The 14,364-nt window shown below is 42.9% G+C and overlaps 2 protein-coding genes across 3 annotated transcripts in view; both read left to right on the top strand.

Annotated features, from left to right (window-relative positions):
* Nucleotides 1-4,144, top strand: part of LOC306793141 (bifunctional protein GlmU-like) — a 5,000-nt gene extending 856 nt beyond the window's left edge. Inside the window, exons 2-3 of the mRNA XM_079290615.1 lie at nt 306-530; nt 2,152-4,144. Coding sequence (XP_079146741.1) covers nt 306-530; nt 2,152-2,403 — 477 coding nt within the window. The 3' untranslated portion in view covers nt 2,404-4,144. The remainder of the gene's footprint in view (nt 1-305; nt 531-2,151) is intronic.
* Nucleotides 4,145-12,803: 8,659 nt separating this feature from the next.
* The window catches only part of xrn2 (5'-3' exoribonuclease 2), a 32,230-nt gene continuing 30,669 nt past the window's right edge, over nt 12,804-14,364 (top strand). For both annotated transcript variants that reach the window (XM_079291303.1, XM_079291302.1), the window contains exons 1-2: nt 12,804-13,001; nt 13,546-13,673. In XM_079291303.1, the coding sequence (XP_079147429.1) occupies nt 12,927-13,001; nt 13,546-13,673 (203 nt within the window). In that variant the 5' untranslated portion in view covers nt 12,804-12,926. The remainder of the gene's footprint in view (nt 13,002-13,545; nt 13,674-14,364) is intronic.

Raw genomic sequence — 14,364 nt, 5'->3', positions numbered from 1 at the left:
CATGTTTGTGTTATGAGGTAATGATGGACATCAAAGCACCTGAGAAATGATAAATATATACAAACAGTCAACTTATCTGAAAGAGGCTTTTTACTTTGATAGTTTGAAATATTAAAGGCCCAATGTGTGTTTATTTATAAATAAACACTCTTTATTTTACAAAGAACCAAAACATGTTTATTTTTATGAATGATGTGACTGATATGAAAATAACTGCCTTACAATAAACAGAAAAGGGGACAAAGAAACAAATATAAAGAAAGAACAATACATTTGCAGAAATTAACGTATTTCTTTTCTCCCAGAGTTCAGCAGCAGCATCAGGAGGAGGAGGAGGAGCAGGAGGAGGAGGGGGGTCGGGCCTGCAGGTCCATGCGGTCCGGTTCGGTCCGGGTCAGGAGCTTTTGGGTTCTCTGCAGGCGTTCGTGGAGGAGAAGCGACTCCGAGCTCCGTTCATCATCACCTGCGTGGGCAGCGTCACCAAAGCAACGCTCCGGCTGGCCAACGCCACGGCTACAAATACAAATGAGGTACCAGAGGTTCATCCTCTGGAGGCCAGCTTCATCTCTCTGCTTTGTTTCTTTGAGGTACCAGAGGTTCATCCTCTGGAGACCAGCTTCATCTCTCTGCTTTGTTTCTTTGAGGTACCAGAGGTTCATCCTCTGGAGACCAGCTTCATCTCTCTGCTTTGTTTCTCTGAGGTACCAGAGGTTCATCCTCTGGAGGCCAGCTTCATCTCTCTGCATTGTCTCTTTGAGGTACCAGAGGTTCATCCTCTGGAGGCCAGCTTCATCTCTGCTTTGTCTCTTTGAGGTACCAGAGGTTGATCCTCTGGAGGCCAGCTTCATCTCTCTGCTTTGTCTCTTTGAGGTACCAGAGGTTGATCCTCTGGAGGCCAGCTTCATCTCTCTGCTTTGTCTCTTTGAGGTACCAGAGGTTGATCCTCTGGAGGCCAGCTTCATCTCTCTGCTTTGTCTCTTTGAGGTACCAGAGGTTGATCCTCTGGAGGCCAGCTTCATCTCTCTGCTTTGTCTCTTTGAGGTACCAGAGGTTGATCCTCTGGAGGCCAGCTTCATCTCTCTGCTTTGTCTCTTTGAGGTACCAGAGGTTGATCCTCTGGAGGCCAGCTTCATCTCTCTGCTTTGTTTCTTTGAGGTACCAGAGGTTCATCCTCTGGAGACCAGCTTCATCTCTCTGCTTTGTTTCTCTGAGGTACCAGAGGTTCATCCTCTGGAGGCCAGCTTCATCTCTCTGCATTGTCTCTTTGAGGTACCAGAGGTTCATCCTCTGGAGGCCAGCTTCATCTCTCTGCTTTGTCTCTTTGAGGTACCAGAGGTTGATCCTCTGGAGGCCAGCTTCATCTCTCTGCTTTGTCTCTTTGAGGTACCAGAGGTTCATCCTCTGGAGGCCAGCTTCATCTCTCTGCTTTGTTTCTTTGAGGTACCAGAGGTTCATCCTCTGGAGGCCAGCTTCATCTCTCTGCTTTGTTTCTCTGTGATTCTTGTGTTTTAAAGTATAAAGCCGACAGGAACCCAAAGCATCAACAAATGACACGAGCGTGTATTAAAATGTTCAAAACGTTGGTGATAATTACTAACAATTTTCATAAAAAGTAGTTTCACTATTTATACAAACAATTTCTTTTTCTTTTTATTTAAAGTCGATTTATTTCATTGTGAATCACTGAATATAACTGAATACATTAATAATATATTAAATATTAAAATAAGTTTGCTTGTTTTATGTAGAAAAAATAATAAAATCTGGTCTACAGCAGTTTATTTTAATAATTTGTAAGTTTTTCAATTCCCTCCCGTCTTTTGAATGATTCATTATCAAATTAGGAAATCAGATTGAGTTAAACCGATGAATATGAAGAACATAAACTGTACGCAGTGGTGGAAGAAGTCTTTAGTAGCAATATAACAATGTACAAATACTCTGTTACAAGTAGAACTCCTGTATTCACATTTTAGCAAAGTATAAAAATATTTGCAACAAAAAGGAAACTGTCACTGTTGATAAAGTAACTCTATAAATCAGGTTATGTGACTAAATAAAGTTATATGAATGTAAATAAAGTGATGTAATTGTATATATAAATAAATCAAGTGATGTTGAATAAACCTGAGGCTCCCCTCGTTCCCTCAGGTGATCCACCTCAGCGGACGGTTCGAGATCGTCTCGCTGGTCGGCACACTGAACCGGGACGCCCACGTCCACGTCTGCCTGTCGGACGGGGAGGGCCGGACGGTCGGGGGTCACGTGCTCGGAGACCTGGAGGTCTTCACCACGGCCGAGGTGGTCGTCGGCGAGGCGGTCGACCTGCAGTTCACCAGAGAGATGGACGAGAAGACCGGCTTCCCCGAGCTCGTGGTTCAACCGCACACATCTGACAATTGAGGGAGTAACATAACAACGGGTTCACCTGATACAGCTGCTGTCGTTTATTATGAGAAGAAGATTATATTCATGTCGTCTTATAAAAGGTTTCCACTGAACAGACCGAGCGTGATGTATAAGTCCTCCACTACAAGTAGAAGTCTTTTAAAGTCATACTTACATAAAAGTGTTGTATTTAAAACTTACATATCAAAAGTAAAAGTACGTGTTGTGCTAGTTATTTTTTTAACACAACATCCAAGAAGAAAAGCTGATCTCTAAGCATCTTCAGGGGATGCTGCAGGTCTTGAGCCCCCCGCAGCCAATGGGAGCGGCTCCGCGGGGGTCGCAGCTTTCTGCTAATAGATGTTAAACTGAGCCGCGGCCTTTCAGAGTCTCTGACCCCCCTGGTTGTGACAAGACAAAGCAAGACCCCCCCCTCTAAGGATTAGCTAAGGCCGCGGCTCGGTCACTGCCGCCGCCACGACGAAAGGAAGAGCTCCGTTAGCCGCGTGCAGGAGACACGGGAACAGTAACAGCCTTTAGATGGAGTTCAATGTGAAAACACACACTGTAGTTTGTTTCGACTCAATCCCACATACTAATAATCACTACAGCACCAAATGTGGATTAATACGCTGCTGAAAATAGTCCCAAACCAATGCACTATTTCCTCCCACAGTGACCAGCTGTTTTAGGAAATGACTGAGCCTTTATTAAACAAAATAAAAAGAGTGGTTTGTATGATATCTTACCAAGAGTTATTTTGTTATTTTTTTGCCTGTTTTTCTACGAATATCCAGCAACACAAGCTGCCTGTTTACGTTTAGGAAAAGATCTGCGGCCGCTTAAAAAACGTTCTTATAGAAAAGCATCAAAACAGAAAGTCAGTGGTAAAGAAGTAAAGCCCGCCTCTTGAAGGTCTTGATTGGCTTCCTCGGGTTAAGCGTGACATTGACGAGCGTTGTAGCGCCGTTACCTGCGAGCCACCGGCTCAGTCGGCGCCATGTTGAGAGGCCTCGTTCTGTAGTTGTTCTGTCTCTTTGGGGTTGTTTTGGTGTGTTTGTAGTCATTTCGTGTCTATTTGTAGTTCCGTTGTGTCCTTTTCTGTCTCTCTGTCGTTGTTTTGCTTCTCTTTACAGTTGTTTGTGTCTCTTTGTGTCCTTTTGTGTCTCTTTGTATTTGTTTAATGTATCTTTCGAGTCAATCGAGTCTCTTCCTGGTTGGTTTGTGTCTCTTTGAGTGACATTTTACAGGTGAAAGTCAGGGGGGCCCCTGACACTTTGGGTCCCAGGGCTTGTGTCCGGTTGTTCAGTCATGCGATCAAAGTGATCTCTCTGCTGTCTCTCTCCTCTCTACTGTCGGCAGAAGAAACACACAATGAGCCTCTGCTTTGAGAGATGAAGAAGAATCCACATGTTTGGATAAAAGCAACACTGAAAACTAAACAAAACTGAAATTCTCTCATCTGTCTCATGAGACATTTCAGCCACCTGCACGGCTGCATAATAAGAGTCATGACATCATGAATTAAACCGTGTTCAGTTAACACTTGCAGGCCATTTATGAAATAAATAATTGAGATTCAGTCTCTTCTGTTGATGTTTCGAGGGTTTGAAAACTCCTGATATAAAAGTACATAAGTATTATCACCTAAAAGTACTTAAAGTCAAAGTACTGATGTTTTACTGGTGTTATACGATTACATCTGATGTTTCTGCTGCATTAATGTGAATGTATTATGTAATGTGTATTAAATCCTGTTGTCTACAATGCATCATATTCTATGAGATCATTTTATGTAATAAATAATAAGATGTGCTCCATGTTTGTGTTATGAGGTAATGATGGACATCAAAGCACCTGAGAAATGATAAATATATACAAACAGTCAGGTACCAGAGGTTCATCCTCTGGAGGCCAGCTTCATCTCTCTGCTTTGTCTCTTTGAGGTACCAGAGGTTCATCCTCCGGAGGCCAGCTTCATCTCTCTGCTTTGTTTCTTTGAGGTACCAGCCGAATCTGAAGTCAATCGGGTCAAATCTCTGGGAGGAGTTCGTTAAAGTATGACGCCTTGAAACGGTCAAAAAACGTCATAAAAGTAAAAATGGCCGACTTCCTGTTTGGTTTAGAGAAAACTTCCAAGAGGATTTTTTGTGCGTCTCATCACGTTCCACATACCGACCAAATTTCATACAGCTGGGTGAAACCTGATGTTGGGGCTACTCAATAGGGGGCGCTAGCGAGCCAATATTTCATACCGCAGCTGGACACCCCAATCAGACTGCAATTTTCGCAAATTCTGACTTGCGTGCCAAATTGCACAAAATTCCCAATATCCCAAGCACCTCCTTTTTGCGACGAAACACATAAAATAATAATAATAAACATTAGAAATTCAATAGGTCCTCCGCTCCGACTACGTCGGTGCTCGGGCCCTAATAATAAACATTAGAAATACAGAGAATTTAAAGTCTCTGCAAGTTGATTTTTCTAAATTTATAATAATCTGCTTGGAAGAAATTGAAATCTTAAATTATAAATCTGAAGACTTGTTTTAACAAAATACCCAGCAGTTTAAATTATGTTTAATTTGTTGTCATTTAATTTTAAAACAATGCAACAGCCGCCGGACAGGTTCTAGTCTGGATGGAGAACTCTTTGCAGCGCTCGTGTCGCCTTCAGAGGGACGAGGCGACGCGTCAGCGGGGCAGCCGGCCCGCCGCCACATTAAAGCCCGGCTACAAAGTGTCGCCGCTGCAGCTTTGTGCTTTTGTTTTGCTTGTGTCGAAGCAGCATGGTGGCCGGGGGGGGGGGAAGCGTTGGTGGTCTGCCCCATGTGCCCCCCGGGAGGCAGTTTTCTACGCATCCAACTAAAGCGGCTCAGTTCTCGTTTGCTGACAAATTGGAAGGCGACGCAGCGGCCCAGAGCGGATGTTCTGGATTTGAACTGTGGCGTTTGATCTAAAGATCATTCTCGATTCTTCCCCTCCCCCACTGCCCTCCCCCGTCTTTAAATGGCTTCTTCATGTGTCCGAGGTGATTAAACATTCACTGTGTTGTTTTTGCCCCCGTGCTCACGTACACTTCTTTACATTCCCACAGAACATGCGAGTTATCCTCGTTAGACACGTCGGCGAGTAACAAGTTGGCGGTTAGTTGTTTATTGATGTTTCAGGGCGACGCCAGCAGTCGGCGTCCAGCTGTGAGGCACCAATTACATTTTACTGTGAGGCTCTTGCTGGACAAAGAGTTGACTTTTATCTCTGCACCGTTGCCGTGTTGAAGACCGCCGTGGATGTGTGTTCACACTGCAGCTCAATGTTCCTACGAGAAATAATCCAAAAATCTGAATGCTGCCAAATGAGGCATGTTGATGTTCGAACAGAAACTCACAGGCTGTTCAACAGGAACCAAGTTTGAGAATGTTTAAATTCCTCCTTGTCTTTTCTCTTCTGTTGCATTTTACGTCTCTGTTTCAGCCAACGTGTTTGCAAATCTACAGGAGGATGGAATTACGGCGTCTCTGTAAATTGCTTTTGTGTTCAGTCGGAATAAAACCTTCCAATTCTCAGAGAAACTTGTGACGTTGCTGTTTTTGTTCGTGTCGCTCAGGACGAAAAATAACGCAGATGGAAAGTCAATTAGGAGCCGTATTCATGATGGACACACAAGTTAAATGCATCCACGTGACTAAGCAACAGTCAGAGCAGTGATGTACTTTATAATATCAAAAAAGATGAGTGTTGGTGGGCGTGAGGAGAGGTGGACGAGTCCAACAAACAGGAATTTCTACCACAATAACGCTGTTTGACTCTGCGTTGTGGTTTTATGGTAGTGGTTTTGTTGCCTCAACCTAACTGTTTAGTTACCTCAACCTAACTGTTTGTTTTGTTGCCTCAACCTAACTGTTTGTTTTGTTGCCTCAACCTAACTGTTTGTTTAGTTACCTCAACCTAACTGTTTGTTTAGTTACCTCAACCTAACTGTTTGTTTAGTTACCTCAACCTAACTGTTTGTTTAGTTACCTCAACCTAACTGTTTGTTTTGTTGCCTCAACCTAACTGTTTGTTTAGTTACCTCAACCTAACTGTTTGTTTAGTTACCTCAACCTAACTGTTTGTGTTGTTGCCTCAACCTAACTGTTTGTTTTGTTGCCTCAACCTAACTGTTTGTGTTGTTGCCTCAACCTAACTGCTTGTGATTTTGTTGCCTCAACCTAACTGTTTGTGATTTTGTTGCCTCAACCTAACTGCTTGTGATTTTGTTGCCTCAACCTAACTGTTTGTGATTTTGTTGCCTCAACCTAACTGTTTGTGATTTTGTTGCCTCAACCTAACTGTTTGTGATTTTGTTGCCTCAACCTAACTGTTTGTGATTTTGTTGCCTCAACCTAACTGTATGTACTTATTTTGAGGCCAACCATAATGTTTTCTCTGAACTTAACTATTTGGTTTTGTTGCCTGAACTTAACTTTCATTTTTAACGTAATATTGCCCAGAAAAAGAATTTGTTACGAGGGACACAAAATAAAACAGACGTTTCATGTCCCTGCACACAAAACCAATAGATTGCCTTTCGTGAATATTTCACGAACTGCCGTGAGACTGAGTTGGAGGTAGTCACTGTGACGCCACCCACTGGTTTGTGGACTGACATTTTGAAGACTTGAGTTTGACATTTTGGCCGTCGCCATCTTGTTTTTGGAACCAGAAATGGCACGAGGGGGTGGAGCACAACTGAACGCTGAATAAAACAGTTTTAGTGTTCGAATTAACTTTTGTGCAGTGGAAACACTCTGTGAAAGGGTTAAAGTTGTGAAAAGAAAACACGAAACAATTCCTGCAGACCGGATCACGACGTGGTCACTGAATGTTCCACTGTTTTAGTTTTGTTTATCGTATGTTTGTTGTGTCACAAATGGGCTACAGCTGAATGTCGCTGTGCATCCCCGTGTTGCACAATGACAACAAATGACCCTTGAAGAATGTGCCGCCCTCCAGGCTGGCTGAGTAAGAGTCCCAGTGTTACCGCCGTGATCACCTGACCCCTCACAGGTGACTTCCTGCTCAGGTGAACCTCCTCTCAGAGTCTCTGAGTGACTCGACGAGGAGCTGAAAAGCTCGTAATTCCTCCGTTTAGTATCCGCTCTCTCTCCTCATTAGTGACTTCTAGTCCCCTGCCGCCTTTTTGTCGTCCGTTACATCTGTGTGAGTAATGAGCCGTGTGAGCCGTCGGTATAGCCCCCCCCCCATCTCCACCCTCGCCTCAAACAGACAGACCAGCCCAGGTCATTTGTGAGTCGGCTGCTAAACAGCCTCCTGATCAGCTCGTCTTTTCATGTGGCAGCCAAAGAGCTCCCACGGCCGATGACACGCAGCTCTGTTTGAATGTCTCAGCGTGAGGCGGAGGGCCGCGAACCAAAAACACACATCAAAACATCCCAGTTTAGTGAGGCTTTCACAGCAACATGCTGCTGTTTGTTTGTTTCTTACATTTTAACACACAGAAATAAGAAACACTGAATACAAACAGTCTTCACACAGTTCAGTTCTGCTTCCAGCAACAATGAGTTGAGAAAGTTTCTCTTCGGAGGTGGAACGAGGACACAAATTCTTCCCCGAAAGTGAATGTAAACTGGACAAAATGTTGACGGGCCTCTGTTCATGTTGTTTCAGGTTCAGTTAAAGGAAAGAAAGCAGACTCGTAAGAAACAAAGGACGAATCTGAAAAAACGGAAACAAAGAAATTCAGAAAACTGGCTGAAATAAAGCTTTCATGTGTTCACCACACATGCCGTTTAAAGCCCTGTTGGAGGTCGCTGTGACCTCTCGGGGTCAGGTCGCTGCAGCTCCACATCGTTGGAGAAGTTGTACCTTAAAGTCTTTAAATGGCGGCTCGGATGAGAAGTCTCCTCTCAAAGGCTGAAAACAGCTTTTTATATCTGCCGGATCGGCTCTTTAGCGGGAATGTTTGCGATGGATGTGTGAGATGTGTTCAGTGGAGTCACTTCTGCCTTTAAAGACCTCAACAGTCGTTGGTCAAGAAAAGATCTCTGGTGCTGCGAGGATGAAAAACAGAAGACTCGTTTCCATTTGTTATACATGTTTTTAATTGTTGATATCCTGTTCTTTATTGTTGGAATGCTGTTAAGCATATGTATGAGATGTCTCTGCTGGAGGATCTGGGTCTGTCCACGGTGGACCGGTCTCTGCTGGAGGATCTGGGTCTGTCCACGGTGGACCGGTCTCTGCTGGAGGATCTGGGTCTGTCCACGGTGGACCGGTCTCTGCTGGAGGGTCTGGGTCTGTCCACAGTGGACCGGTCTCTGCTGGAGGATCTGGGTCTGTCCACGGTGGACCGGTCTCTGCTGGAGGATCTGGGTCTGTCCACGGTGGACCGGTCTCTGCTGGAGGATCTGGGTCTGTCCACGGTGGACCGGTCTCTGCTGGAGGGTCTGGGTCTGTCCACGGTGGACCGGTCTCTGCAGGAGTCTGAGCTGAAGGAGGTTCTGGTGAACCTGCATGAGTTCATCTGGTTTCATCAGAATCCGACCCGGTGGCTCCGATGACGAGCATCAAGAACAACTCTATAGAAACAGACCATCTTCTCTCTGATGGTCTCTTTACTGATGGAGGTCTGATAGAGGATCAGGACTACACTGAGACTGGTTCAGGACCAGATAAAAGTTCCTCACACTTGCTTTTTAGTACAGTACTTAAAGTACCGGCGGAAAGATAACACCAGAGGAACTATTTGTTATGTCTGCGATTGAGGAATGTTTGTGGAGCTGAGACTCTGCAGCAGTCGACGGCTCCCATTTGAAAATGTGTGGTGAACTTCCATTAGCAATAATTGAGTTCCACTCCAGTGAGACGCTAACGGGGGAGCAGGGGGGGTGGGGTGTTGTTATTAAAATGCCTTCCCCTCTAATGTGCAGGTAAGGACCCCTCGTCCCGGCCCGCTGCCAGAGCCGCCTCTCGCTTTTTAAGTGAACGCCTTCATTGAGACAAATTTAGCTCAATTAAAGCGCTTTACCTCTGCCAAGAGTGTTTCACACCATCGGAGCCGCTGCCTTTTTCAATCAGCAGACTCACCACTGATCCTATTACTGACTGCTGCTCCGTCAACGTGACCTCCGACGTCCATAATGGAGATCAAGCATTGTTTTCACTCCGTTTAACAAAACACGAGCAAACAAACAGACGGACGAATGAAATGAGCCTGAAAAAAGTACAAACAAACAGTAAAGGTTGTGTTCTGTCCAGCGAAATATCTCGACAACCATTGGCTGGATCAATGAAATGTTTGTGTCGACAGTTTGTGTTCCCCAGAGGATGAAACTCACCGAGTTTAGTGATCCGTTGACTTTCTCTAGCGCCACCATGAGGTTGATGTTTGTTTGTTTTTGGAGATTGAGACCATGAACTCATGTTTACAATGTTTACTGAGGTAATAAATCAAGAGAGAAGTAGAGTCATTTTCTATAGACTTCTATACAACCAGAGGAGTCGCCCCCTGGTGGACACTAGAGAGAATGCAGCTTTAACACATGAAGCACTGACTTCAATCTTTAGAGTGGCTAGGACTAGCCTGGCTAGGACACGTTTCTTTGATGTACTTTCGCTGTCCTTTATCTAATCAGATAAATCAGGATTTTTCCACCAAAACAAACAAGAACAAAATGGCAACAATCACACGGTCCCCTTCAAGGTGCACCTGAACACATTCGCATAAAGAAACATCAGAATCAGAATCAGCTTTATTGGCCATGTATGCATAGGCATACATGGAATTTGACTCCGGTTTCATCACATTGCTTTTGTAAAAACTCAGCTGACGAGAAGTGAAAAACTAGAGTCTGTGTGTGTTCTTTTTACAGGAAGGATTTATTTTAAAAGACGAACCCCGGCGGGTCTTTATTCCTGCGGCACAATGAGCAGAAACCGACTCAAAGAGGCTCAGATGTGAAGACATCCCGCGACTCGCCGAGGACACATCCCGACCTTCGAGACACAAATTGTCACATTATCGCATGCGAGTTCCTGCTGAGCTTTTCATGTGCGCGCTAAAGGGATCACCTCATCAGAGGCGCCATGTAGCCGCCGGCTTTGTTAGCATGAAAACTACACTGTACAGTTTGAATGTGACGGACACGACGGGAGCAGAGACCCTGTTTTTCTCCCTGGACGAGCTCTTTTACGAAAACTTCTTAATAATCAGACGATACATATCTGAAGCTCCTGGTGTGTGAGCGTTCACACAAATCAACTCCTGGATGGCAGATTAAATGAGATTAAATGTTCTTTGAATACTTAAGCGAGAGCTGCAGCGTCTTTGTGTGAAATTCATCCTCAGAAACTTTTGTTTCTGTTTCTTTGGTTCAGATTTAATTCTGCACTGTGTGTGTGTGTGTGTGTGTGTGTGTGTGTGTGTGTGTGTGTGTGTGTGTGTGTGTGTGTGTGTGTGTGTGTGTGTGTGTGTGTGTGTGTGTGTGTGTGTGTGTGTGTGGACATGATAATCTCCAATCTAAACGAGCAGAGGCTAAATTCACCAAAAGATAAGGCTTCATTTGCATATTTAAACATAACATTTCAAAAAACTTGCAAGAAATAATTGTCTTGATGTAAATAATCAACAGAAGTCCAGAATAACTTTCCCAAATATCACAATAATATACTTTAAGATTGTGTAAAAGAAAAGGAAACACAAGAAACAGAAAGTCATGAAGGCATCGCAGCAAAACATATATGCATATAGAATGTCTTACTGCTGAGTTGTTTTCATGAATCCACTGAAGAGAATATAAACACGAAAGAAAGAAGTGTGAGTCTGTCAGAAGGAGTTTTGAACTCTTCAGAGTGCAGAAGACGCATCTCTAGAAAAGTCATTCATCCAGATGTGTGCTGTTTTTATTGTCTTTCATTTTCTAATTGTTTAATTGTCGTGCTCTAAATCAGATAATTCGGGATTCAGTATCTAAATCAGTATGTAAATGCATTCAAGAAATTGTATTTTGTTTTATTGTGTTGCTCTCACACCAGACGTGATGAATGCAAACAGACACAAGGAGGCTGAGTTCTGCTGTGAAGCACACTGCGAAAACCCACCAGGTGAGGGCGCTCTGCCTCTTTACGTCTTCTGCATGTTGGAGGAAATCATCAAGAAAACTGAGAAAAAGCTGCATGATTAGATTCTGTCTCCATCAGCTGTTTGTTTAAGGCTGATGTGTGTGTTTTTTGGTGAAATTGATTTCCTAACAACAAGGTCTTTATTTAAAAAGAGTCTGCAGCGAGCCGAAGACCAGAACGCATGAATTCAGTGACTGCATCCTCTGCAGACTCACATTCATGAGCTGTAACACCTCATGAGAGAGAGAGAGAGAGAGAGAGAGAGAGAGAGAGAGAGTGGGAGGGAGAGAGAGAGAGAGAGAGAGAGAGAGAGAGAGACAGAGAGATTTGCATCAGATTTCCCTCCACAGACACTGAACTGTCCTTTCGTCCTTTTTACCTGCAGCTCCAGCGTAACTGTTTATGGAAATGGCCCCGTTGGAGCAGGCCAAGTGTTTTCCATCAGCAGCTCTTTGCAGTAATAACACTGCAGTGTTGATGTCAGACCCGCCCTGCCTGAAGAGGGGGAGGCTAATGGCCCTCTCTCCCTCCTCCCTCTTCCCTCCTCTCCCCCCTCTGAAGCAGAGATGAGGAGGTAAAAAAAATCTAATTCACCTTAAATGTGGTGCTGCAGGGTTGGGAAGCGAGAGGGCATCTGTTCAGAGAGGCCCCATTAAAGGAGCATAATGTCACATCAGACTGTGGCTGCTGAAGATACAAGGAACTGTGGAGTCTGGCTCACACACCGGTGGTTTGTTATGGAAATCAAATCATTTTAATTATCGGTTGTATGAAGATATCAATCAATTGTCGTTCTTTGTGACTACATTTTTTATTGTGTTTTATTTCCATCTACCTGTTTTCATATTCATTCTAATTCTAATTTCTGAGCATTTTAAAGATATATATATTTTAAATGTATTTACTTGTAATGTGTTTGTGTGGATTTTGTATCACTATTATTATTACAACATTTATTTTGTATTTTATATACTTGTTATATACATATTCGGGAGAGTTCTTATATGTATGTGAAATAAATACACGTACAAAAAAATGGTAAAACATTTTTTACTTTCGTAGCATTTTAAATACTTTTACTTTACTTACAAGTATTTTGTTTTACAATGTGGTGTTAGTACTTTTACTTAAAAGTAAATGATCTAAATACTTCCTTTACCACTCTACTGTACTTCAGACTGCTGCAGTACCGTCTATGGTCGTTGGGGTCACTGTGGGCACAGTTGCTTTTCCGGAATGCCCCGGATAAAGCCTACATGAACCGGAAGCACTACACAACGGCCATGGCCAGCAGCATGTAGCCGACCTCATTCACAACAAATACCGTGTATTAGTTCTGCTATTTTAACTGGTTTTTTCAAGAGTTCACTTATTTATTTTTTATAAGCTGACAGATAAAGCATTCTACCGGAGATGGGAGTCCCGGCGTTTTTCCGTTGGCTTAGCAGAAAATATGCGTCAATCGTTGTGCATTGTGTTGAGGAGAAGGTAAGTGGTTAGCATGTTAGCTAGCAACTGAGACATGGTGCGTCAACGTTTGCGGGAAGATTTTAACGTGTGATATCTTATTTAATATATATATTTACTGATTACAGACGATTATGCGACTTATCTGCCGTTGATGTTGTGTCGTCGATACATTTTTATTTCTTTTTCGAGGGTTTCGGTTCGTTAATAACGACATTTAAAACACCGGAAGTGCGTGGACTTGTTGGAGAGATTGTAAACAAAACGGGGCGGTTGTTTATTCCTTCCGACTAGAAACAAAAACGTCTAAATATAGATTTAAAAAAAAAACATATGGCACCATATATAATCTACATTTAAACTTCAACGGTAAAAAATAATCTGTACTTGTACTTCACCTGTATATTTATGTATATAAATGAAAACCACGTGTCTCCAGATGTGTTGTTGAATGTTCGTGATAAACTGAAAGATGATTTGTTCCTTGTGTTGCCAAACTGCTGGGTAAAAACCTGTATTGTCTTAAACAAAGTGTTTTGTTTCTGACTTGTTTTTATCTTCACAGGGTAAAGAATGTAATGGAGTTTGTGTTCCTGTCGATACGACCAAGCCGAACCCCAACGAGGTGGAATTCGACAACTTGTACTTGGACATGAACGGGATCATTCACCCGTGTACACATCCAGAGGACAAGTAAGACCCTTCTCTCTTCAATCTGGACTTTTAAGACTCCTTCTGTTTGTGTTTTATTTTAGTGATTTATTGTTTTGTTTCTGAAGTCAAGGGTTGGTTTGACACTTTTCTTTCTAGTATGAAACAAAGCACAACGTTTTACTGGAAAACTGTCCGTGTGATGATTTAACAGTCAAATGAGAAGCTTTTTAAAGATACTTTGACGATTGTGTTGGATTCACTTTAGCTTTCTGTCTTTTTATATTGTAAATTGAATGTTTTGGACTGGTGGTCGGACAAATCAAGTGCAGTGAAGATCTCATCGTGGGCTTTAAATATATTTCTTGCTTTGGGACATTAAGTAGACAAAAAGTGACCCGATTAATCTGAAAATCAGTCGACAGATTAAATAATATTGGGAAGAAATCTGTGTTTTCAGTCCTAGATTGCATTCAGGGTGATTTTAAGGGACTTTGAAGAGTTCAATTAAAGTATTTTATTCCTTTAATCAAACCTGGATGTTTGATTGTTGCAACAAAAGGTAGCTAAGATGGTAAAAGATGCAAATATGAGTGTATACGTTTTAAGTTATAGGCACACAACAGAAGCACTAAACGGGAATTTTATACTACTTTAAATGAGGTTTGGTATGACACCCCCACTCTTATAAGAACAGTACAGTTAAGTGATAAAAATAAAACCCATCTCCTCT

This window comes from Melanostigma gelatinosum, assembly GCF_949748355.1.
Source record: "Melanostigma gelatinosum genome assembly, chromosome: 19".
Taxonomy (NCBI): Eukaryota; Metazoa; Chordata; class Actinopteri; order Perciformes; family Zoarcidae; genus Melanostigma; species Melanostigma gelatinosum.
Note: the sequence above shows the minus strand (reverse complement) of the source record. Positions and strands in the feature narration are given on the sequence as shown.